We start from the raw sequence: 22,808 nt of genomic DNA, 5'->3' as shown, positions 1-22,808 counted from the left end.
CAACCTCATCTGGCTCCTATCGATGTGGAGAAGAAGCGGCTCGACTCTGAGCCTCTCCCGGATGACCAAGCTTCTCACTTTATCTCTAAGGGAGAGCCCGGAGACCCCGCGGAGAAAACTCATTTCGGCCGCTTGTATCCGAGATCTCGCTCTTTCGGTCACGACCAATAGCTCGTGACCGTAGACGAGGGTTGGAATGTAGATCGACCAGTAAGTTGAGAGCTTCGCCCTTTGGCTCAGCTCCTTCTTTACCATGACAGACCGATACAACATCCGCATCACAGCAGATGCTGCACCGATCCGTCGGTCAATCTCTCGCTCTCTCCTGCCCTTACTCGTGAACAAGACCCCAAGATACTTAAACTTCTCCATTTGGGGAAAGATCTCCTCCTCGACCCGGAGGGGAACAGCACCATTTTCCGACTGAGGACCATTGTTTCAGATTTGGAGGTGCAGATTTTCATCCCAACCGCTTCCCACTCGGCTGTTAAATCCTCCAGTGAGAGTTGGAGAGCCCTGCTTGAAGGAGCCAACAGTACCACATTATCTGCAAAAAGCAGAGATGCACCTTACTGCCACAACTCAGATTGGCCGACTCAACAATAGAGGCACGGAACATGGTCCACTCGGACTCAATGTCCCCCGTCTCCCCCATAACATGGGAAAAGCTCTGTCGGAGGTGGGAGTTGAAACTCCTTCTGACAGGGGATTCCGCCAGACACTCCCAACAAACCCTCACAATACGTTTGGGTCTGCCAGGACGGACCGTCATCTTCCCCCACCATCGGAGCCTACTCACCACCAGGTGGTGATCAGTTGACAGCTCCGCCCCTCTCTTCATCATAGTGTCCAAAATATGTAGCCGTAAATCCAACGATACAACCAAAAAGTCGATCATCGAACTGCCGCCTAGGGTGTCCTGGTGCCAAGTGCACATATGGACATCCTTATGTTTGAACAAGGTGTTCGTTACAATCCGTGACAAGCACAGAAGTCCAATAACAAAACACCACTCGACTTCTGATCGGGGGTTCCTCCCAATCACGCCCTTGCAGGTCTCACTGTCATTGCCAACGTGAGCATTGAAGTACCCCAGCAGAACAAGGGAGTCCCCAGCAGGAGTACTCTCCAGCACACCCTCCAATGACTCCTAAAAGGGTGGGTATGCTGAGCTGCTGTTTGGTGCATTTACACAAAAAACAGCCAGGACCCGTCCCCCCACCCGAAGGCGGAGGGAGGCAACCCTCTCGACTACCGGTGTGAACCCCAATGTACAGGCACTGGGCCGGGGGGCAATGAGTATGCCCACACCTGCTCTGCGCCTCTCATCGTGAGCAACTCCAGAGTGGAAGAGAGTCCAACCCCTGGGGACAGAAGCAAGTAAACAGCAAGGAGCCAAATTTGGAAACAGACTCGCGACAAAGCCTTCATGCCACATCGGATGTTAGCATGTCTGAGGAACGTCCAAGACCTGTGCCTGCACCGAAGGGGGAAAGAAAAGTGACTGTTAGTGTAGGTGTACCAAGTTCTGCCCTACACAAAAGTCAAGAGGAAAACTGCAGGGAAACACAAGAATCCATTCAATCTCTGTGTCAGCGTGCAATGCCATCTCGTTATATCCAGACGTATTCTCCCAGATTTTAGCAGGAGTGGTCCGCTATACCACGACTTCAACCAGACGGGGGGGGGGGGGGGGGGGGGGTAGAGTGATAAGTCACCGAGGACGTTGACTTGTAGCAGGGCAGAATGTAACCAGGTGAACCATACTTTGATATTGTAGCGAGGGCTGCCTTGTTCGCCCTGTTTCTTTAAAAGTAATGTTCGACAAAAACACATGGGAACATACAGCGCGAGTGAGAATTAGACCATGAAGTGAAGGGAGGATGACATGCCCGTGAAGGAGGATAGTCACTGAACTGTGCATGCCGCTCATCCCAACTTGAAAAACCGATGATCGTCATTGTGACCAAGGCGATATTTAGGTAATTGGTAACTATTTTACCATGAAACATGTTAGGGGTTGTATTCGGCTGGACGGTTGATTATTTAAATATTTGTTGAGTAAGAGATCATGGTTTGGGAAATTGAATGCTTCCGCTGGTGGGACTTGTGAACAGCTGTACAAGTGTTCTCACCGTGACAAGATGTAAATATGTTTGGGTTTTTTTTTGACTGTGGAATTAGATGAACTGTGTTATATGTTCCTTAGAGGGGAGATTATTTGGTTTTTCCGCGTGTCTCGTATGCACCCAACACACTGGAAAGGCGGAATGTATCGAGTAAGAGTGTCCGCCTTTCAAAACATTAGTTGGAAATAATGAATTTTTATTTCTGTTTTCCTTTTAAGCAAGCCACTGCTGTTGTTTATTTTTGTGTAATTTTCTTTAATATGTTAGATCATTTTCTTTGAGCTTTTATATCCCTTTTTTTTAACTCTTAAAATTTTGTTAAAACATCTCAGTCTTTAATCCTAAAAATGTACATTTTTTTTCATTGTTCAGTCGGGAATAAAGCCCACATAAAAATTATTTTGTATTCAGCCCAGTCCTTCCAAAGACCCGGCTACATATATATCCTCGCGACCACCACTGTGCCCCCTTTTACACACTTTCTGAATTTAGGGGACCATGGTGGCTAATTCCAGCGTTGTCCTCGATCAGAAACTCCGCAAAAGACCTGGCCTAAATGGGTCGAGAGCACATCAGCGTCGACAATGAAGTAACTACAGTAATTAACATCAGGTTGATTAAATCCCACATACTCTGAGACATACACATCCATGTACACTCACCGGAAGAACGTCAAATGAAGCGCAGATAACATCCGCTTCCCAGATGTTAGGAAGCTAACAGCTATGTTAGCCAGGGATGATGCTCGACATTGAAAGAAAGTGACTTAATTTTAGCAACAAGTGGTTTTCAACTCAACGCACATAATGTTCAAGCCTCTGAGCACACTCACTGTGTCAAACTCTCTCTCTCTCTCTCTCTCTCTCTCTCTCTCTCTGTCACGACTCAGACAAGCCGAGTTAAGTCTGGATCCCAAAAGCGTAGACGTAAACAAGGTCTCCGTAACGAAAATAGGTTTTAATGCTTATAATCACACCGACAAAGAGGTAACATAAAGCGCTGGTCAAAACAAGGACCAGAGAGAACATAAACGAATAACAAAAAGCGCTTGCACAAAAGGCAAGGGGGAAAATTAAAGACCGCCAATACAAACTAAAACAATTTACCAAAATACACGCGAGCGAAAAGCCAAATCACAAAACCAAAATCGTACTTACAAAAAGCAGGTGTACCGAGAGTGCAAAATGCAAAACATGCCGAGGTCAATAGCCAAATACTCCATGAGCAGCGAGAATAGTAGTGATGGGTCCAGCGACACCGATGCGTTGATACATACGGCGGGCTCACAGAGCAAACCAGTGTTTGTTAGAAGTACCAAGAACTAAACCGAGGCTCAGAGGGGATAGAGCCTTTTCTGTTGCTGGTCCCTCTGTCACGTTGTGCCCGAAGCAATAGAATGATCGCTCCGTGCACAACAAAATAAGGAAGAGGATCCCCGAAATAGCAGACGCAGAAAGATGTTTGTCAAAGAACAGAAGGAGTCTTTAATATGAACACAAAATAACCCGACAGGGAGAATAACAAAAAGCGCTGGTCAAAATAGGGACCAGGGATTAAATAAAAGGACAACAGAAAACGCTTGCGGAAAAAGATAGCAAGGAGGGTCAGATTAGACAATGAAGATAAATTTCATTCGTAAGAGGAACAACGACGCGTAATAACAGCCACAAGGCTAAGAGGCAACGAATCAAATGCAAGTAGAAATAGGGCGAGAGAAATTTTGGCACGGCATGGAATTCTCCGGCAGTAAGTCAACTGCCAGAGCGCACAAATAAAGCCAGTGTAATTAGTCCCTAATGGGTGACAGGTGTGTAGGATGACAACAGGGCCTGCCCCCTGCTGGCAAACACGGGACGTGACAGTACCCCCCCCCCCCCCCCCCCTCAACGGACGCCTCCCGGCGGCCTACCCGGTTTGGTCGGGTAAGCAGCGTGGAAGTCGCGTAGAAGGGACGGATAGAGGATCCAGGAGCGGGGCACCCATTGCCGATCCTCAGGCCCGTAGCCCTCCCAGTCGACCAGATACTGGAACCCCTTACCCCTGCGCCGAGAGTCCAGGATGGCACGAACCGTGTACACCGGGTCACTGTCGACGACCCGCGGAGGAGGGGGCGGAGTGGGAGACGGAGCCAAGGGACTGGAAGCCACCGGTTTGAGCAGGGAGACGTGGAATACGGGGTGAACCTTCATGGTGGGCGGTAGCCGGAGCTTGACTGTGACGGGGCTGATGATGGAGTCGACCACGAACGGTCCGGTGAATCGAGGCCCCAGTTTCGCGGATGGGCCGGCCAGGCGGAGGTCCTTCGTTGCCAGCCACACCTCCTGCCCCACCACGTAAGTAGGTGCCGGGCGCCGACGACGGTCTGCGATCTGCCGGTTCCGGGTCGCCGTGGGGGACAGTGCAGCTCGGGCCTCCTTCCACACGCGGTGGGCTCGCTTGAGGTGATGCTGCACAGACGGGACCTCCACCTGTCCCTCCTGGGACGGGAACAGCGGCGGTTGATACCCGTAGGCCGACATGAATGGGGACCTACCAGTGGCTGAAGAGACGAGGGTGTTGTGCGCACACTCCACCCACGGTAGGTGGTCGACCCAGGAGGAGGGACTGCGTAGGCATACACAGCGGAGGGCCGCCGCCAGATCCTGGTTGGCACGCTCGGCTTGTCCATTGGACTGGGGGTGGTATCCCGAGGTCAGACTGGCCGTGGCCCCGAGGGATCGGCAGAACCGCTTCCATATGCGGGACACGAACTGGGGCCCCCGGTCCGAGACGATGTCCATCGGGATTCCATGGAGCCAGAAGACGTGTTGGACGAGGAGGTCGGCGGTCTCCAGTGCAGACGGCAACTTAGACAGAGGAACAAAATGAGCAGCCTTAGAGAATCGGTCCACGATGGTGAGGACGACTGACCGCCCACGGGATGGAGGAAGACCCGTGACGAAATCCAGGGCGATGTGTGACCACGGTCGAGGAGGGATGGGCAATGGCTGGAGCAATCCCGCCGGAGGCCTACGTGAGGACTTGCCGCAGGCGCAGGGGGAGCAGGCATTGATATAGTCCACCACATCCCTCCGAAGCTGCGGCCACCAGAACCGCTGGGTGATGAGATGCACAGTCCGGTTCACCCCAGGATGGCAGGCCACCTTGGACCCATGCCCCCACTGCAACACCTCCGAGCGCAGAGGTGGGGCACAAACAGCTTCCCTGCGGGGCATCCAGCCGGGACCTGGACACCATCCAGAGCTTCCTGGATCTTCTGCTCGATCTCCCACCTCAACGATGCACTGGGCCGGGAGAATGGCCTCCGGCGTCCGGTCCCTCTCCACGGGGTCGTGGAGATGGGAAAGGGCATCGGGCTTGGTGTTCTTAGAACCTGGAGAGTATGTGAGGATGAAGTTGAACCGGGTCAATAATAGGGCCCACCAGGCCTGACGGGGGTTGAGTCTTTTTGCGGAGCGGAGATATTCCAGGTTCTTGTGGTCGGTGCAGACAGTGAACGGCTCCTTAGCCCCCTCGAGCCAGTGGCGCCATTCCTGTAAGGCGGCGATTACAGCCAGCAGTTCGCGATTGCCCACGTCATAGTTCGACTCGGCTGTACTGAGACGACGAGAGAAAAAGGCGCAGGGGTGCAACTTCTGGTCGACCGGGGAACGCTGGGACAGCACTGCCCCCACCCCCGAATCCGAGGCGTCCACTTCTACGACGAATGGGAAGTCAGGGTTAGGATGTTGCAATACCGGAGGATTAGTGAATGAGGTTTTAAGCTAGCAAAGGCCGAGTCCGCAGCCGAATCCCATTTGAATGGGACTTTAGTGGACGTCAGACGGGTCAACGGGAGTGCCTTTTGGCTGTAGCCGCGAATAAAACGACGGTAGAAGTTAGCGAACCCCAAGAAGCGCTGTAACTCCTTCCGGTTTGTCGGTGTTGGCCAGTTTGTCACCGCCTCCGTCTTGGTGGGGTCTGCTCTCAGTTTGCCCTGCTCAATAATAAACCCCAGAAATGAGATGACAGGTACATGAAATTCACACTTCTCTGCCTTGACGAAGAGCCTGTTTTCTAATAAACGCTGTAACACCAATCTGACGTGTTCCTTGTGTTCCTGAATTGACCAGGAGAAAATTAAAATATCGTCAAGATAGACGAAACAGAAAATGTTCAGCATGTCTCTCAACACGTCGTTGATAAGGCTTTGGAAAACGGCGGGAGCATATGTCAGCCCGAAGGGCATGACTAGATATTCAAAATGACCCAGCGGGGTCTTAAAAGCAGTCTTCCACTCGTCACCTTCCCGGATGCGAACCAAGTGGTAAGCACTGCGTAAATCTAATTTTGAAAAGATTGTGGCTGATTGCAACGGAGCGAAGGCGGAGTCAAACAATGGTAGTGGATACTTATTTTTGATTGTGATTTCATTCCAACCACGATAATCCACGCACGGTCGCAGCGTCTTGTCTTTCTTCCCCACAAAGAAAAATCCCGCCCCTAACGGTGATCGCGATGGTCTAATTAGACCTGCAGCGAGCGAGCTGTTTATGTACTCCGTAAGAGCCTCTCGTTCGGGTTGAGACACCTGATATAGCCGGGAATTCGGCAACGGAGCGCCCGGCTGCAGGTCTATGGCGCAGTCGTAGGGACGGTGCGGGGGCAACAAGCGTGCGCGATCTTTGCTGAACACTTGTCGCAGGTCATGATAGCAGTCTGGCACTCCGTCAAGGCAGATAGTTTCGGGGGTGTCGTCACCGGCACGTTCGAGCTCCCCTACGGCTGAACCTAAACAACGTTCATAACAGTTCTGGCTCCAACTCTCTATTGCCGGGCACTCCCAAGAAATCACGGGGTTGTGAGTCTTGAGCCAGGGCAAACTGAGAACAACCGGAGCGGCTCGAGACCGCATTAAATAAAACCGTCGATGCTCGACATGGTTTCCGGATAATTTGAGTCTTAATGGTTCTGTTCTTTGCGTTACGACCGCCAGAAGGCGCCCATCGAGATCACAAACCCGCTTTTTATCGGCCAACTTCTCGACATAACAACCCAGGTCAGCGGCGAAGTCGGTGTCCATAAAACAACCATCAGCCCCCGAGTCTATCAGAGCCCTAACCCGCTGCGACCGGGATCCCCCATATATCTCGCCTTCGAGTTCCAATCTCCTGGGGTTTCCTGGCCGGGAGTCGGTTCGCCGAGGCACGGGAGGCTCTGCGCGTGGTCGTGACTCACAACTTTTGGAGAACGAGGATGGGGAAGGTTCCGGACGGCTGGGAGCAGCGTGAGGTCCTCGTTGACTGCTGTCAGACCGAGCCCGATTGTTGAACCGGTGCCTTCTCCGCTCCGATCCAGCGCTTTCGTCACCCACCTGCATCGGCTCCTCCCCGCAGTATGTGGCACGCCGGGACGGGAACCGATCACCTCCCCGCTCCCGGTTTCTCTCTCTCAGGCGGTTGTCCAACCGTAGGGAGAGCTCGATTAACTCCTCCAGGTCGGAGCTGTGGTCGCGGGTCGTCAGATCGTCCTTGAGCTCGGTGTTTAATCCGCGACGAAACAGTCCACACAGCGCCCGGTCACCATAGTCACTCTGGGCGGCCAAAATCCGGAACTCGATTGAGTTGTCTGCCACCGATCGCCTCCCCTGGTGAAGTTCGAGTAACCGGCCCTCCGCCTCTCTGCCCCGCACGGGATGGTGGAACACCCGGCGAAACGCCGTTACGAAGTCGTGGAATGAGGACCGGAGGCTCGGCTTCGCGTCGCTCGTCCCCATCGCCCATGACGCCGCCGGACCTGTCAACAAGCTCATAATATATGCCACCTTCGCGGTGTCAGTAGCATAGGAGGAAGGTTGTTGGTCGAAGACGAGTGAGCACTGGTGGAGAAAGTACCCACACTGCCCGTGCTCACCCCCGTAACGTGGGGGGTGTGGAAGCGAAGGCTCCCTCATCATTGTGCGAAATGATGCGGGTGCCTCAGGGGTGGCCGGAGAATTCTGTCACGTTGTGCCCGAAGCGATAGAATGATCACTCCGTGCACAACAAAATAAGGAAGAGGATCCCCGAAATAACAGACAGAAAGATGTTTGTCAAAGAACAAAAGGAGTCTTTAATATGAACACAAAATAACCCGACAGGGAGAATAACAAAAAGCGCTGGTCAAAATAGGGACCAGGGATTAAATAAAAGGACAACAGAAAACGCTTGCGGAAAAAGATAGCAAGGAGGGTCAGATGAGACAATGAAGATAAATTTCATTCGTAAGAGGAACAACGACGCGTAATAACAGCCACAAGGCTAAGAGGCAACGAATCAAATGCAAGTAGAAATAGGGCGAGAGAAATTTTGGCACGGCATGGAATTCTCCGGCAGTAAGTCAACTGCCAGAGCGCACAAATAAAGCCAGTGTAATTAGTCCCTAATGGGTGACAGGTGTGTAGGATGACAACAGGGCCTGCCCCCTGCTGGCAAACACAGGACGTGACACCCTCTCTCTGGAATGACCTCCCACTGAACATTCGGCACGCCTCCTCGCTGCCCATCTTTAAAGCCCTCCTCAAAACTCACTTGTATTCTTTGGCGTTCGACTCAGCATGACTTCAATTTGTTCTTGATTTTACTGTTTGGTGCTTTCTACCCCCTTTATTACCGATTTGTCTTACTGTTTATTGTGCATGTTAAATCGCTCCATGTACAGCACTTTGTATGCAGCGATGGCTGTTTGAAAGTGCTCTATAAATACTGTTGACTTGACTTGACTTGACGTGTCGGTGCATGTGCTGCTTCATTACGTCACGTGATTGACACGTGAACTGCACCGGCGCAGTTTAGACTGCATCGGCTGCGTTGACACGGTCCAGGCTGCTAATTGACACATCGGCTGCGTTGACACAGTCCAGGCTGCTAATTGACACGTGAACTGCACCGGTGCAGTTTAGACTGCATCGGATGCTTGGCACAGTCCAAGCTACGCCACTTAGTCCAGAGGGCGTCGACTCAGTGCAGGGGGCGTTGACGCAGCAAAAGCCCGCACAGTGTATCCTAAGGAAGTGCGTCTGGCGACACGATGCCGATTGCAGAAACAAGCTCGACCTCACCCTCGCTCAAATAAAAATATATATTTGGGCAATACGGAAAACACACTGATTATCAGAAAAGATGTGTCCGTCTGACTTCTAGCGTCATGTCGGCTGTCATATAATAGGCTATTATTATATGAGAATTGCTTTATGAACGTTTGTACTGTACGTCATACTCCAGTTGATTGAGTGGTCCCGCCTATAAGGGGGAGTTCCAGAAAGTGACTGCGAGTGAGCACACCGCATGTTTGATGACTCTGCCACATTGCTATTAATAGTCACATAAAACGTAAACCTTGTCTGCTGACCATCATTACATCGGCTAGGCTAGCTTAGCTGTTGTCGTAGTTCAAAGCTTAATATGTGGCGTGGGTTGGGTCGGCGTTGCGAATACGTGCTCGCGCGCACAGCTGAGAGCAGCAGACTATCGACTGCTGAAACGCGCTTCACTCGAGTGACGTTGCTACAATACGTGCATATAATGGAGCAGCTTCCGGACAAATACAAATTGTCCGCCGTGTAGATGTTTCCCACATCATAGGCAGGTGTGTGAAACAGGGAGAAAAAACGAAGGGGTGTAGTCTCTGGTCGACTGGAGATCGCTGGGATAGTATTGCCCCCAGTCCTGAATCCGAAGTGTCAACCTCCACCACAAATGATAAATCAGGGTTCGTATGAGATTGTTGCGGTGGGCTACCGAATAATCTCTTAAATTCATTGAAGGCGATGTCAGCACTATCTGTCCACTTAAATGTGGTTTTGCAATAGTTTAACTTAGTTAAGGATGCTGCCTTTTGGCTATAATTTCTCATAAACCCTCTATAGAAATTAGCAAAACACAAAAATCATGGCAATTGTTTCCTGGTTGATGGTGTAGGCCACTCTACCACTGCCAGAGTAATCTTTGAAGTATTTTCCTGACATCTTGATGGTGTTATTGCATGTTTCTGGAGAAAATTACATTAAACATTGAGCATATCATTTAACAATTCAGTTATTAATGGAAAATTGCTGCAGCTTTAGTCAACCCAAAAGGCATGACCAAATATTCAAAGTGACCAACAGGGGTCTAGAATGCTGTCTTCTATTCATCACCTTCCCGAATACAAATTAAATGGTATGCACTGCACAGGTCTAGTTTTGAGAACATGGTATCAGATTTTAAATGTGCAAAGGGCAAGCCTAACTGGGGAAATGGGTGTTTATTCTTGATGGTTATATCATTTAGCCCCCATGTCTCCATGTCTTAACTTTTTTCAATAAAGTACCTCGGTTCTGGATCTTCAACCAGTAGTCCTAGCACATGAGCTGGAAGGACAAAAAAATCTCCTTTGTTCTAGGTGATTCTCTGAAAGTCTTTGCTAAAGGGGACAAGTAATAAATTTGACCTCAGCCAGGAGACACCTGTCAAGGTCTGTGACTCTATTCCGTTAGTTCTTTTCGATGGGCATGCTCAAGTTTCAATAACACATGGGTCAAGAAAACATTCATCAGTAGTCAATATGATACATAATCTTTACTTTCTTCACAGAGATAGACGCCTCTTGAACTAATTCGAGTGTCTTCACCTTAGAAGCTTTGACCGACACCTGACAGGATGGAGGAGAACTGGACTGATATTAGGTGTCTCTTCAGCACCTGATGTATTTCCGTTGTTGTCCGATTTACGGTGACACAACCGAGTAGACTTATGGGGTGATCATGATGGTCTAATCGGACAAGTAGCCACCTAATGACCCAGTTGACCACAATAAAAGCAACTCTAATCTGATAATGTCACCTCCTCTCCTCGGAGTGAAGTCACCAGCCATCGAACTGCATAGGTTCATTGGTGTGCATGTCAGCTGCCTCAGGAGTAGAGCGGTCGGTAGTCGGGTCTTGTCAGGGTCCTTTGGCGGACACGAAGGTCTTGGAGGGTGTTCGGGACTATTCACATTCGTGTTCCAGGCCCAATCAGGTACTCCAGGTTAGTAGATTGGTCCTGGATTGCCAGCTCATCCTTCAGGGCAGTGCTAAGCCCACATCAGAAGATACTACTTAACGCACAGTCATCAAATCCGCTTTCGGCGGCCAGGATGTGAAACGCAGTGGAGTAGTCAGCTACCCTTTACTTACCCTGAACACAGTCTAATAGTCGTCCTACGGCCTCTCTTCCCTGAACTGGGTGGTAGAATACCTGACGTAATTCAGAAATAAATTCAGCGAAGGAAGACCCGAGTTCAGTACGTGCGTTGGTCACTGCAAGTGCCTAATACGCAGCTTGACCAGTCAACAGGCTCATAATGAAAGCAAACGTGGCACGATTCTGAGCGTAGATGTATGGTTGCTGGTTGAAAACTAGTGTGCACTGTGGCTGAATTGCCCACAAAGTCCAGGCTCACTACCATAGCGTGACGAATGGGGTAAGTTAGGTTCACAAAAAACTGTTGGAGGAAAATGAACTCCAACAGCGGCAGTTAGAGAATCCAAACGGGTCGTCCCTCGGGTGGCCAACTGCTCCACACACGAACCCAATTCCTCAAACCGCTGCGCTAGCAGGGCAACCGCATGACAGAGTTCTGCTAATGCTTTCCCACCAGTTGTCATTGGCTGGCCAGAGCTGTCCTGATTGTATCTGGGTCTATGGGATGCATCGTCAGAGTATTCTGACACATTTCATGAACGAACTCAATGTTATCGGGATCCCACAAACATAGACACAGATAAAATCTGCAACAAAAATATTTATTTAAGGACAAATGACCGACAAAGTACAAACAGAAACCGCTGGCAACAAAGAGCCAGGAAAACGAAAAACAAATAGAAAAGCGCCTGCACAACGCAAGTTAACAGCGAAATCCGAAAATACACAAAACAAAGTAGCAAGAGTCCAAAAAAAGCTTCCCCAAAATCAGCAAATACCTCTCTAACAAAAACAGGAATCAAAATCGACAAGAACGACTTTGAACATGAGCAAGAAGTTCCAGAAAATATCACTTGAGGCAGTACAACGAGCAAGGTCAATAATCAGACAGAGACATGGCACCTTGTCAGTCCCAAAATACATGACTATTCTTGATTGGAAGCAAGACACAGGTGCACCGCTGAAGAGGTCCGTCCTCCACTCCACTGGTGGTCAAACAAAAACAGAGATAGAGCAAAACCATGACAGGGTCTGTGTTGCACAGTACAATGCGATAAAATGGCATGCCAAAAATATGGGCCCTTTGGCATTATTTGGCTTTGGGCTCCCACATGACCTGGACCTGTTTACAGGCGTGCTTCAGGGGCATCTTGCTATGATTTGAGGGGCAAGGTGATAATTCTGTACTTCAGCTGAAGTTCAATATTTCCAGCAATGTCTTTCACCTTCCTTGTTATAGTGCATCATGAGAGGTGCATGTTTTCAAATGGCCCTGCTTTATTTTCAACTCAGCTAGTCAAGCCTCCAATTCATTTGTGTGCACTCCGTTATTGAAATTTGTGTCAAGTATCATCCTTTATTTTTCCTTTTTAACATGGCCTGAATTTTTTTTTGTGATATAACTGCATCACGTTTCCGCCACCATGACGACATGCGGATGCATTTAATTAAAATAAATGCAACGTACTTGTTTTGCATGCTTTTATTTTTTAGGTACATCAGGTTGGTATCATGCATTGACCTATCTGCTTAGTTGGCAACACCCAAGGTCCATCAGGGGTCCTTGAAAGCTCTTCATGTGGTCCAACGCAAGGCATTAAAAGAACTTAATGTCCTCGGATGTCAGAGCAACAAGCCTGTAGTCATTCAGTCCCGATATTGCAGATTTCTGGTTAACTGATTTTATACACTGTACTGGGAAGATTTTATACATGGCTAGACTTGGCAACTCTTTATTTTAGTAAAACAGAAGCAGATACTTACATATGTTGTTTTACTTTTTCAGATCTTTCATTTCTTATACTATGATGGTGATTGCTGTCAACTTCGTCGTCCCCCTGTCCGTCATGTTTTACTGCTACTACAATGTGTCTGTCACAGTAAACAGATGCAAAGCAAGCAACTCTCTGGATAACATTAATATTGACTGGTCGGATCAAATGGATGTAACAAAGGTAGAGCAGGACTTCACTTCTTTCTCTTCTCCAAATCGACTCAGTGTAATTGTAATAGTTTATAATACCAGTACAGTTTGTTGGTACAAAATAGTGTTTAAGTATTCATTCATATTTATCACTTAAATAACACTGTCCATATCAGTTAATCTTGTACAGTACAGTTTCAGCTACAGCTTCAGTCGTTAAATGGCACAAACAATAAAGGCATTACTTTCAAATAAATTGTGTGTTGTTGCTTTTGGTTTACAGATGTCCATTGTGATGATCGTAATGTTCCTTGTGGCCTGGTCTCCATACTCCATCGTGTGTCTCTGGGCATCCTTTGGTGATCCCAGAACAATTCCTGCACCCATGGCTATCATCGCCCCTCTCTTTGCGAAGTCCTCCACTTTTTACAACCCCTGTATTTATGTAATTGCTAACAAAAAGTAAGTGTTTCTTTGTCTTTTCTCTACCAGTCTTATTTTTTCTTTTTCAAAAAGGTGTTACAACGAGGAGGTTAACTTGACCTTTTTCATGCAGATTCCGAAGAGCCATTCTCGGAATAATCCGGTGTCAAACCAGACAAAGAATCACCATCAATAGTCAGGTTCCTATGACAACTTATCAACAACATCTGGCCCAGTGAGATAACCTCTTCCGTGTCACAAATTTTCAATTCGATGCATGTGTACAATTCAGTGCATAAATATATAAAAATGGCATAGAATAAATCACTATCAGTGTTTCTTTGCATTGTGTTTACTGTTTAAATTAGAGAGCACCTTTAATCTATCCTTTTTGTCCCAAGTACCTGTTGTCATAGTGTCGACACATAAGCAGTACAATCCTGTCACGAAAACCTGATTGCCTTGTTTACATTCACCATTTGTTTGGGGATGGAAATCAGAGGAAAGGCTGACAGTGTTACGAACTTGGATAAACCGAGTTAGGGAGGGGGATCCAAAAAACGTAGACAAAAACAAGGTCTCCGATGTAAAGACAATTTAATGTCTAAATCGAACCGAAAATAAGCGAGAACATAAAGCGCTGGTCCACAATGAGGACCAGGAGGTAAATCAAAAACGACTAACAAAAGGTGCTTGCACAAAAGAGCAAGAAAAGAAAAGTAAAGCCCACGAACTACGAACGAAAAACAATGTAACACTTTGTACACGCATGAAAAGCCAGATCATCAAAACAAAATGGTACTTACACACAAACTTGGTACCGAGACTACACGCGAAAACACGGCGAGGTCAAAAGCCACTAGTCAATGAGCAATGAGGAAAGCAATGCCATAAACAATACTCCCACAACAAGTGTAGAACGTATGAGTCCTTAAATAGTGTCTCTCTTGATTAATGATTGCCAGCAGGTGTGCTAGGAAGACCGCTCATGCCACCTGCTGGCCAGACCGAAAAACCGAAACGTGACAGACAGAAGCGCCCAAAAGCTGACAAAACTGTTAGGTCCTCTCTATTTTGCTTCTTGAGCCCCACCCTTAGTTTGTGTGTGTGTGTGTGTGTGTGTGTGGGTGTGTGTGTGGGTGTGTGTGTGTGTGTGTGAGAGAGAGAGAGAGAATGTAGCTGAGTAGCTCCCCACATGGTGTTTTGCTGCTATTGCACTCACTGCTCCACACACATACTGTACTAATATTTGCATATGCCCCGCCCATTTGGTCCCCTTTTCACAAGTGCAACATTCCATTTTGTAATCATCAGAAAATGCCAGCTCGTGCGAATGAAGATGGCAATAATAGAAGTAAAAGTATAACATCAGTTAAGCAATTTTCTCATCTTATTTAACGTGTTATGTTACAAACATACGGTACATAGCATAATCAGGTTATTCTCACTACTCTCCGTGAATCACCGAACATAACTTCTTAGCCTATTGTAGCCTGAGCTTCCTCCGGTCCTTTATAACCCTATCAAATCATTATTGTTTGTACATGTACAGCCAGGCGAAGTCTCCTTGACTCTAACAGTCAAATGTATTATAAATATCGAAACTCTGGGTAAACATTTTCACACGTGCATGCAGCTCAGGCTGCGTTCCATTCACTTGAATATATCCGGAGTGGAGGCTGCCTCAGAGGTCACCCATTCCTACGGTCGTATTCGAGTCTCGAGGGGGGAAAGGGCTTCAGGCCCCTGCCGGAGTGCTTGGACGCCTGAGTGTGATGATGACCGTGCAGTCCTTTTAAAACAATACTTTTACCTTCGCTGCTGAATGTTGTAATCGTGTGGACTTAATCGACATTGAATGACAGTACAAATTTACTAGTTCTAGCGACTTTCTTCAACGCGGACGCAACCAGCGGGACTGGATTGATGTCAAGTCTGACAGATGCCGTAGGTGAAGGAAACAAGATAAATAATAGCGGGGCTGCCGAGATCGGCTGCAGTTTGGCTAAGGTAAATACTAACCACTCAAATTCAACATCTCTACCCTCTCTACATGTCATTAATTATGATGAAGTTTATGAAAGATTAAAAGATGAACTCTGTCAAGTAACTGATTCATTTGGTAATGTAAGAGGAGCAGCGATAATGTAATACATCAACGCAGTGAAAAGTAGGGTCTTGTCAGATGTGATATGCTGCATAATAATTATATGATACAGGATAAAACATGTAAAATTATTATCAGATGAGCATCAAACGTAAAACCTGAGGTTAGTTTTGCTGGTCCTGTCTCAGTTTGTAAATGAGCCATCACACAGATATTTAACCCATTTAGTCCCACATTTTTTTCCAGACATTTAAAAGTCAAAATCAGGTGTCATTGGTAGCCCTTTTAAGTAATCAGTAATAAACATTAAAAAAATATCATATCGACACATAGGTGAAAATGCATGTTTTATTGTTGGTCACAATTGTGACCGGTGGGATAATATGCTGTAATTGCACTTTAAAGCTGAACACAGGCTAAAACTGAGTGACCATGAAAAGATGGGCCAACGCCACTTCTTGGACCTGATTGTGATGCTGTATCTCGAAACCTGTTGGTCACGAAGTTCCACACCTCCCATGTGTTCATTATACTGTTTGATGCATTGTGGTTGATAGACTTGGTTAAAGGCATGTCGCTCTTTATTCCATCGCTTGACCACTGTTTCGTATATTGCTCCCCTGTGTTTGTTGCTGTAGTCAGAACATTGTTGTCTTTCCAGTCGACCAACAGCTTTTCTGTTTGCATTAAAATTTCTGAGGTTCCTCGATGTAACTTCATGAATTCACTCTTTGGTTTGAAGGGAACATCAAAGAGTTGGTTTTCCCTCATCGTGCCACAGCTCCCACAGCCCCTTTTTGTCATCTCATCAAGGAGCGATAGAGAAGTAAAGAGGTTGTCATGGTAGAATTTGCAACCTGGAGGCATCTCACCCTGCTCTGCAAGACCGTGAAGAACACTCGGCCCTTGGCCTAAGTTAGTCTTTGGGAGGAGCATGTGGCGTCCCCCATATGGCTCCATAAGATGTATGTATCCGCTGGATGATGCAAGGCTCCATATCTTATAGCCAAAATGGATTAGTTTACCTTTCATGAATTGCTTACATCTATGACGCCTTTCGTATCTTGTCATCCACTGACAAACATTCTGGATATGGCATGACTTTGAAAGACTTGTTCAGCTCATTGAAGATTGGCCTAACCTTGAAAAATTGATCTTCAGTGATCTTTGTGTTGTCCACAAAATGTATTGAGGCCATTATAACATCAAATCGATTTCTCCGCATTGCATTGGAAATGCATAGATTATGTACATCAGTGTCACTTGACCAGTGCATGTGTCTTCGTGGCACAGTGCTGTAGCCAGAAGCTTTTTAACCACATCGGTGACTTCAACCACAGAGATAGGAGAGCCCACCTCAGGGTCCTCAGACTCTGCTTCCTCCAAGGAAGGCGTGTTGGTGGAGTTGAGGCGGTCTTCGAAGTACTCTGCCCACCGGTTCACAACGTCCCGAGTCGAAGTCAGCAGCACCCCATCCCCACTGTACACAGTGTTAGTAGTGCACTGCTTCCCCCTCCTGAGACTTCGGATGGTGGACCAGAATTTCCTCGAAGCCATCCGGAAATCGGCTTCCATGGCCTCACCAAACTCTTGCCACGGGTTTTTGCCTCAGCGACCACCGAAGCCGTGTTCCGCTTGGCCAGTCGATACCCGTCAGCTGCCTCTGGGGTCCCACAGGCCATAAAGGCTCGATAGAACTTACTGCTGGTGTCCACCAGCGAGTACGGGGGTTGCCGCCACGACAGGCACCAACCACCTTACAGCCACAACTCAGATAGGCCGCCTCAACAATAGAGGCACGGAACATGGTCCACTCAGACTCAATGTCCCCCGCCTCCTCCGGAACATGGGAAAAGCTCTGTCAGAGGTGGGAGTTGAAACTCCCAATTCCTCCCAATCACGCCCCTCCAGATCTCACTGTCATTGCCCACGTGAGCATTGAAGTCCCCCAGTAGAACAAGGGAGTCCCCAGCAGGAGTACTCTCCAGCACACCCTCCAAGGACTCCAAAAAGGGTGGGTATGCTGAGCTGCTGTTTGGTGCATATGCAGTCAGGACCCGTCCCCCCACCCGAAGGCGGAGGGAGGCAACCCTCTCGTCTACCGGTGTGAACCCCAATGTACATGCACTGAGCCGGGGGGCAATGAGCATGCCCACACCTGCTCTGCGCCTCTCACCGTGAGCAACTCCAGAGTGGAAGAGAGTCCAACCCCTCTCGAGAGAACTGGTACCAGAACCCAGGCTGTGTGTGGGGCCAAGTCAGACTATATCTAGTCGGAACTTCTCTGCCTCACACACCAGCTCGGGCTCCTTCCCTGCCAGAGAGGTGACATTCCATGTCCCAAGAGCTAGCTTTTGCAGCCGAGGATCGGACCACCAGGGTCCCCGCCTTCAGCTGCCGCCCAGCTCGCATTGCACCCGACCCCCTTTACCCCTCCCTCGGGTGGTGAGCCCATGAGAAGGGGGACCCACGTTGCCCCTTTGGGCTGAGCCCGGCCGGGCCCCATGGGTGTAGGCCCGACCACCAGGCGCTCGCCAACGAGCCCCACCTCCAGGCCTGGCTCCAGAGGGGGCCCCCGGTGACCCGCGTCCGGGCAAGGGAAACCTAGAGCCATTTATTGTATTCATCATTGGGGTCTTTGAGCCGTGCTTTGTCTGGCCCCCACCTACAACCTGTTTGCCATGGGCGACCCTGCCAGACAACTTAGCTCCTAGGATCATTGGGACACACAAACCCCTCCACCACGGTAAGCTGACGGCTCACAGAGTTAGTGTTTCTGTTCAAAGGAGTCCCTGTCCGAGCTGTGCAGGTCGGGTCATTGTGTTTTGTCACTGTGTTTGTCTTTGTGTCCGCCTTAGTTTGTATTTTTGTTAAATACATTTTGTTCAGCCCACGCTGCCCCTCCCTACCTCCCTGGTTTTTGGGGTCCAACATTATCACCTTGCAAAACCTTTAACAATAATGATTTCCCATTCAGCACATTCTTGGTTTCATATAGGATCCCTATGATTTTTGACATTTCAATTTTGACGTTATCATCATGTAACTTGCAAGATAATTTTGTTTCCATTATTACAGTACTTCAAGAAATTAATTTTCATACACTCATTCTATTTCAGTTGAATTTACCACAATTTTAACTCGGTGTTTAACTTGGATTTTTTTTTAATGTGGTGACTTTCTATTTTGTGGTCAACTTTATTTATAAATATGTGATCTATGAATGTGGTAGTATCAATTGTCACTCTAATAGGTATTATAATTACTGGGAAAAGACTGTCACAGTTGATTTGTTTGGGACCAACAGCTGGCAATATCATTCACATCCATGCACTCATATTGTATCATTCAATGTGTTTCAATAATGTGAAAATTATGTGAATGAGGATGCTTGTGGGCTTTCTCTTCACAAATTTTGATTTAGAAAAATAAGATGCTCCAGTGTTTTAAATTTCAGCCTGTTGCGTTTAATGCATGCTATTTCCCCTGTTGTGGAGAACACACACACAATAGAATAAGACATGTCAAAAATCCAAGAGGCACTTGGTGAGACAGGGAGATTTTAATAAATACCTCATTCTCGAATAGGAGATTAAAATCGCTCTACACGGCGGACAATTTGTGTTTGTCCGGAAGCTGCTCAATAATATTCACATACTGTAGCAACGTCACTCGAGTGAAGCTCATCTCAGCAGTCGATAGTCTGCTGCTCGCAGGTGTGCGCGCGTGAGCGCGAGCACGTACTCGCGCCGCCGACCCAACCCACGCCACATATTAAGCTTTGAACTACGACAATAGCTAAGCTAGCCTAGCCGATGTAATGATGGTCAGCAGACAAGGTTTACGTTTTATGTGACTTTTAATAACAACGTGGCGGTCATCAAACATGCGGTGTGCTCACTTGAAGTCACTTTCTGTAACTCCCCCTTATAGGCAGGACCTCTCAATCAACTGGAGTATGACGTACAGTACCAACGTTCATAAAGCACTTCTCATACAATAATAGCCTATTATATGACAGCCGACATGCCGCTCAAAGTCAGACGGACACATTTTTTTCTGATAATCAGTGTGTTTTCCGTATTGCCCAAACATATACAGTGCACTCCGCTTAATAGAACACCGGTTAATAGAGTAATCCGCTTAATAGAGCAAAAGGCTCTGGAACGGATTTGCCTAATGCAATTTCCTATAAAGATACTCCGCTTAGTAGAACAGATCTCCGCTTAATAGAACAGGCCGTAAGCAATGAACATTGTAAACTAGTGGTTTTCGAAGTGTAGCTATCGCGATACTGTACCACTATCGCGAGAAAACGCGGTAGTTCTAGCCGTATACAGTAACAGGTAGCACGCGTCACTCCACACATAGACACACGCACGTCACAATGGCTTCAACTTCATTCAAGAGACGAGGGCTATCACCTGCGGATAAGAAGGACATACTCAGACAATACGATGCATTGCCGGATTCTCAGAAGGTACGCCCGCGGTTTCCAGAACTTCCCTCTTATCCAGCGCATTGAGAGGGAAGTCAACCGCAAAATTACGGACTCCTGTTTCCAGACAAAAGTAACGAAATTTTTCTCGTGATTTGAGATGTTTGACTGAAGTTGATTAAAGTTGTTGTTTTGTTGTTTGATTAAAGATATGGACGTCCACAGTCGAAATATCTCTTCTAACTCGTCAGCAGGGGTTTTTCTGCGTGCATAACTTGGTCGTCGACGTGTCTGAAGGTGTACCTAATAAAGTGTCTCCGGTTAATAGAAACTCCGCTTAGTAGAACAGAAGCGCTTCGGCCCAATGGTGTTCTATTAAGCGGAGTGCACTGTATTTTTATTCGAGCAAGGGTGAGTTCTGGCTTGTTTTGGCAGTCGGCATCGTGTCGCCAGACGCACTTCCTTAGATACACTGTGCGGGCTTTTGCTGCGTCAACGCCCCCTGCACTGAGTCGACGCCCCCTGGACTAAGTGGCGCAGCCTGGCCTGTGTCGACGCAACCGATGCAGTCTAAACTGTGCCGGTGCAGTTCACGTATCAATCACGTGACGTAATGAAGCAGCACATGTACCGACGCGTGGTTTGCTCTGTGAGTCCGGACCATGCGTCAACGCATCGGTGTCGCTGGACCCATCACTAATAGACAGTATCAGGAGTCCTACTTAGGATACGGAATTCATTAGTGACGGGGAAATTCCAACACATCCCTTTAAAGATATTTCTAGATCTTCTATTTCCAAATGAGCTGACAATGATAAAACACCAGTTTTCCTTGAAAAAAAAAAAGATCCTGCTAAAACAACAATTTTATTCGAGTCAGACTGTGTTACGTTTATTTGATGACATTAATTTCTGAGAAGCATATACCGGTAATTGCACATAACTCGCACAGGTAAAAAAAAAGTGTGAAAGTAAAAGATCCTGTTAAAGAAAAAAAGTCAATTTGACACACCAAAGAAAAATGTTGCGAACACTACCAAATATGAATGATTACCAAAGAGTGTAAAATAAGGCTTAAAAATCATGCACAAAAAAAATCACACTATTATCTCCACTCTCAACACTGTGAACCCTTAACCGGAACTGAAAAAAAAGTTCCCAGAGGGCGCCTTGGTGGACGCAGAGGGGGAGAAAGCATTCCGTAGCTGAGTCGCATGGATGAACATGCAGCACCGTGACCAAAATTTGTGTTCAGATATGAGCACACACTTGAGGTGGACATCGGCCACAACAGATCGATGGGAAAAAGTAGAGAAGGATCAACTACAGCATGGTACATGAGGAAAGGGTGTGAGCAGGACACCCACAGCATCACAGAGTTGTCCACCGGAGCCATTAGGATGGAAGCTGAAGTGAGGTAGTCTGACTGCTGACGGAGGAAGCTTGCGCGATAAGTGGCACAAAAAAGGGGCGTAAATCTAGCCAGTGAGAACTGACTGAAAGTGAACCTGACTGCAGTCCCCATATTGGGGTTCGTGGAGCTAAATGTTTGAGTGATGTGTTTGAATGAAGTGGTCTAAACTGCTATTTTGCCATTCACTCTGGTCGAACTGAGGTTCTTGAAGTCACGGAAAAACGAAAATGGGTGAGTCGACGTTGGTTCCGAATGTTTCGGCCAGGCGTGCCCAAGTCAGGTCCTCAAAATCCCATTTGCTGCGTATTTTAGAAGTCTCCCTCTTCCAACATACCTGATTCAATCAATGAGGATTGTTGTCAGGTTTTTCAGAGATTGCTGTTGAACTTACCATTTGAATCAGGCGTGTTGGAGGAGGGAGACACCCAGGCCAGGCTGGATAGTGGCCCTTGAGGACTGTACTTGGGCACTGCTGGTCCAGGCCATTGGGTTCAAAAGTCAAAACATGTTCTCCATCTAGAAATGAGGGGGTGGGTGCAGTACCACATTTTTCCAGCAGAGGGTGTTTGAGGTTAGTGTTTGGATTTGGGTCAGTTGATAGAAGACAAGGTTTGAGAATCCGCCCAGAGTGTCTGCCATTGAGAATCGCAGACAGGTTTTTGGGTCAGGGCTCAGAGTAGGAGTGGCACACTGGAATGAATTACACACCGTTGGATGCAGTTTGACAAGACCTATCTCCACATACCTCCAGCCTCTATGTCAGGGGTGTCCAAACTTTTTGCCAAGGAGGCCAGATTTTATGTGGTAAAATGTCGGGGGGCCGACCTTGGCTGACATTCTTTACATTGAACAACAATATTGTTAGACAAATTTTAGTAAGCCAGTCTGTTTCACATTTCCATTTTTATTTTAATTTCAACAACCTTAAGAATTTCTTTTGGTTCATTTGAAACAGGTATATCACATGCAACTGCTTATTCACTTGACTTTTTCTTAAACAGAAGTCTCCTGAGTGCAAATTGATTGATTTGAAACATAAAATGTATCCCCATGACTTTTCAGTAGTCACAAAACCTTTGACTCGAACAACAGGGAAATGAACCAGCAATACACATATCCACAACTGCAAGGATCATTTGAAATATGACATATCAGTCAATATAAACACGGAGTGATGTCTTGTTAACTCGT

The 22,808-nt window shown here is 47.5% G+C and overlaps 3 protein-coding genes across 5 annotated transcripts in view; 1 reads left to right on the top strand and 2 right to left on the bottom strand.

The window, feature by feature from the left end:
• The window catches only part of rrh (retinal pigment epithelium-derived rhodopsin homolog), a 41,821-nt gene extending 27,835 nt beyond the window's left edge, over window positions 1-13,986 (top strand). For both annotated transcript variants that reach the window (XM_052085831.1, XM_052085832.1), the window contains exons 5-7: window positions 13,098-13,266; window positions 13,519-13,697; window positions 13,792-13,986. In XM_052085831.1, the coding sequence (XP_051941791.1) occupies window positions 13,098-13,266; window positions 13,519-13,697; window positions 13,792-13,897 (454 nt within the window). In that variant the 3' untranslated portion in view covers window positions 13,898-13,986. The remainder of the gene's footprint in view (window positions 1-13,097; window positions 13,267-13,518; window positions 13,698-13,791) is intronic.
• The window catches only part of LOC127614447 (uncharacterized), a 197,190-nt gene that overhangs the window by 108,895 nt on the left and 65,487 nt on the right, over window positions 1-22,808 (bottom strand). The window lies entirely within an intron of this gene.
• enpep (glutamyl aminopeptidase) overlaps window positions 21,078-22,808 on the bottom strand; it is a 51,500-nt gene continuing 49,769 nt past the window's right edge. Inside the window, exon 21 of the mRNA XM_052085694.1 lies at window positions 21,078-22,362. The gene's annotated coding sequence lies outside the window, so the exon portion shown is untranslated. The remainder of the gene's footprint in view (window positions 22,363-22,808) is intronic.

This window comes from Hippocampus zosterae, chromosome 14 (genome assembly GCF_025434085.1).
Source record: "Hippocampus zosterae strain Florida chromosome 14, ASM2543408v3, whole genome shotgun sequence".
NCBI lineage: Eukaryota > Metazoa > Chordata > Actinopteri > Syngnathiformes > Syngnathidae > Hippocampus > Hippocampus zosterae.
Note: the sequence above shows the minus strand (reverse complement) of the source record. Positions and strands in the feature narration are given on the sequence as shown.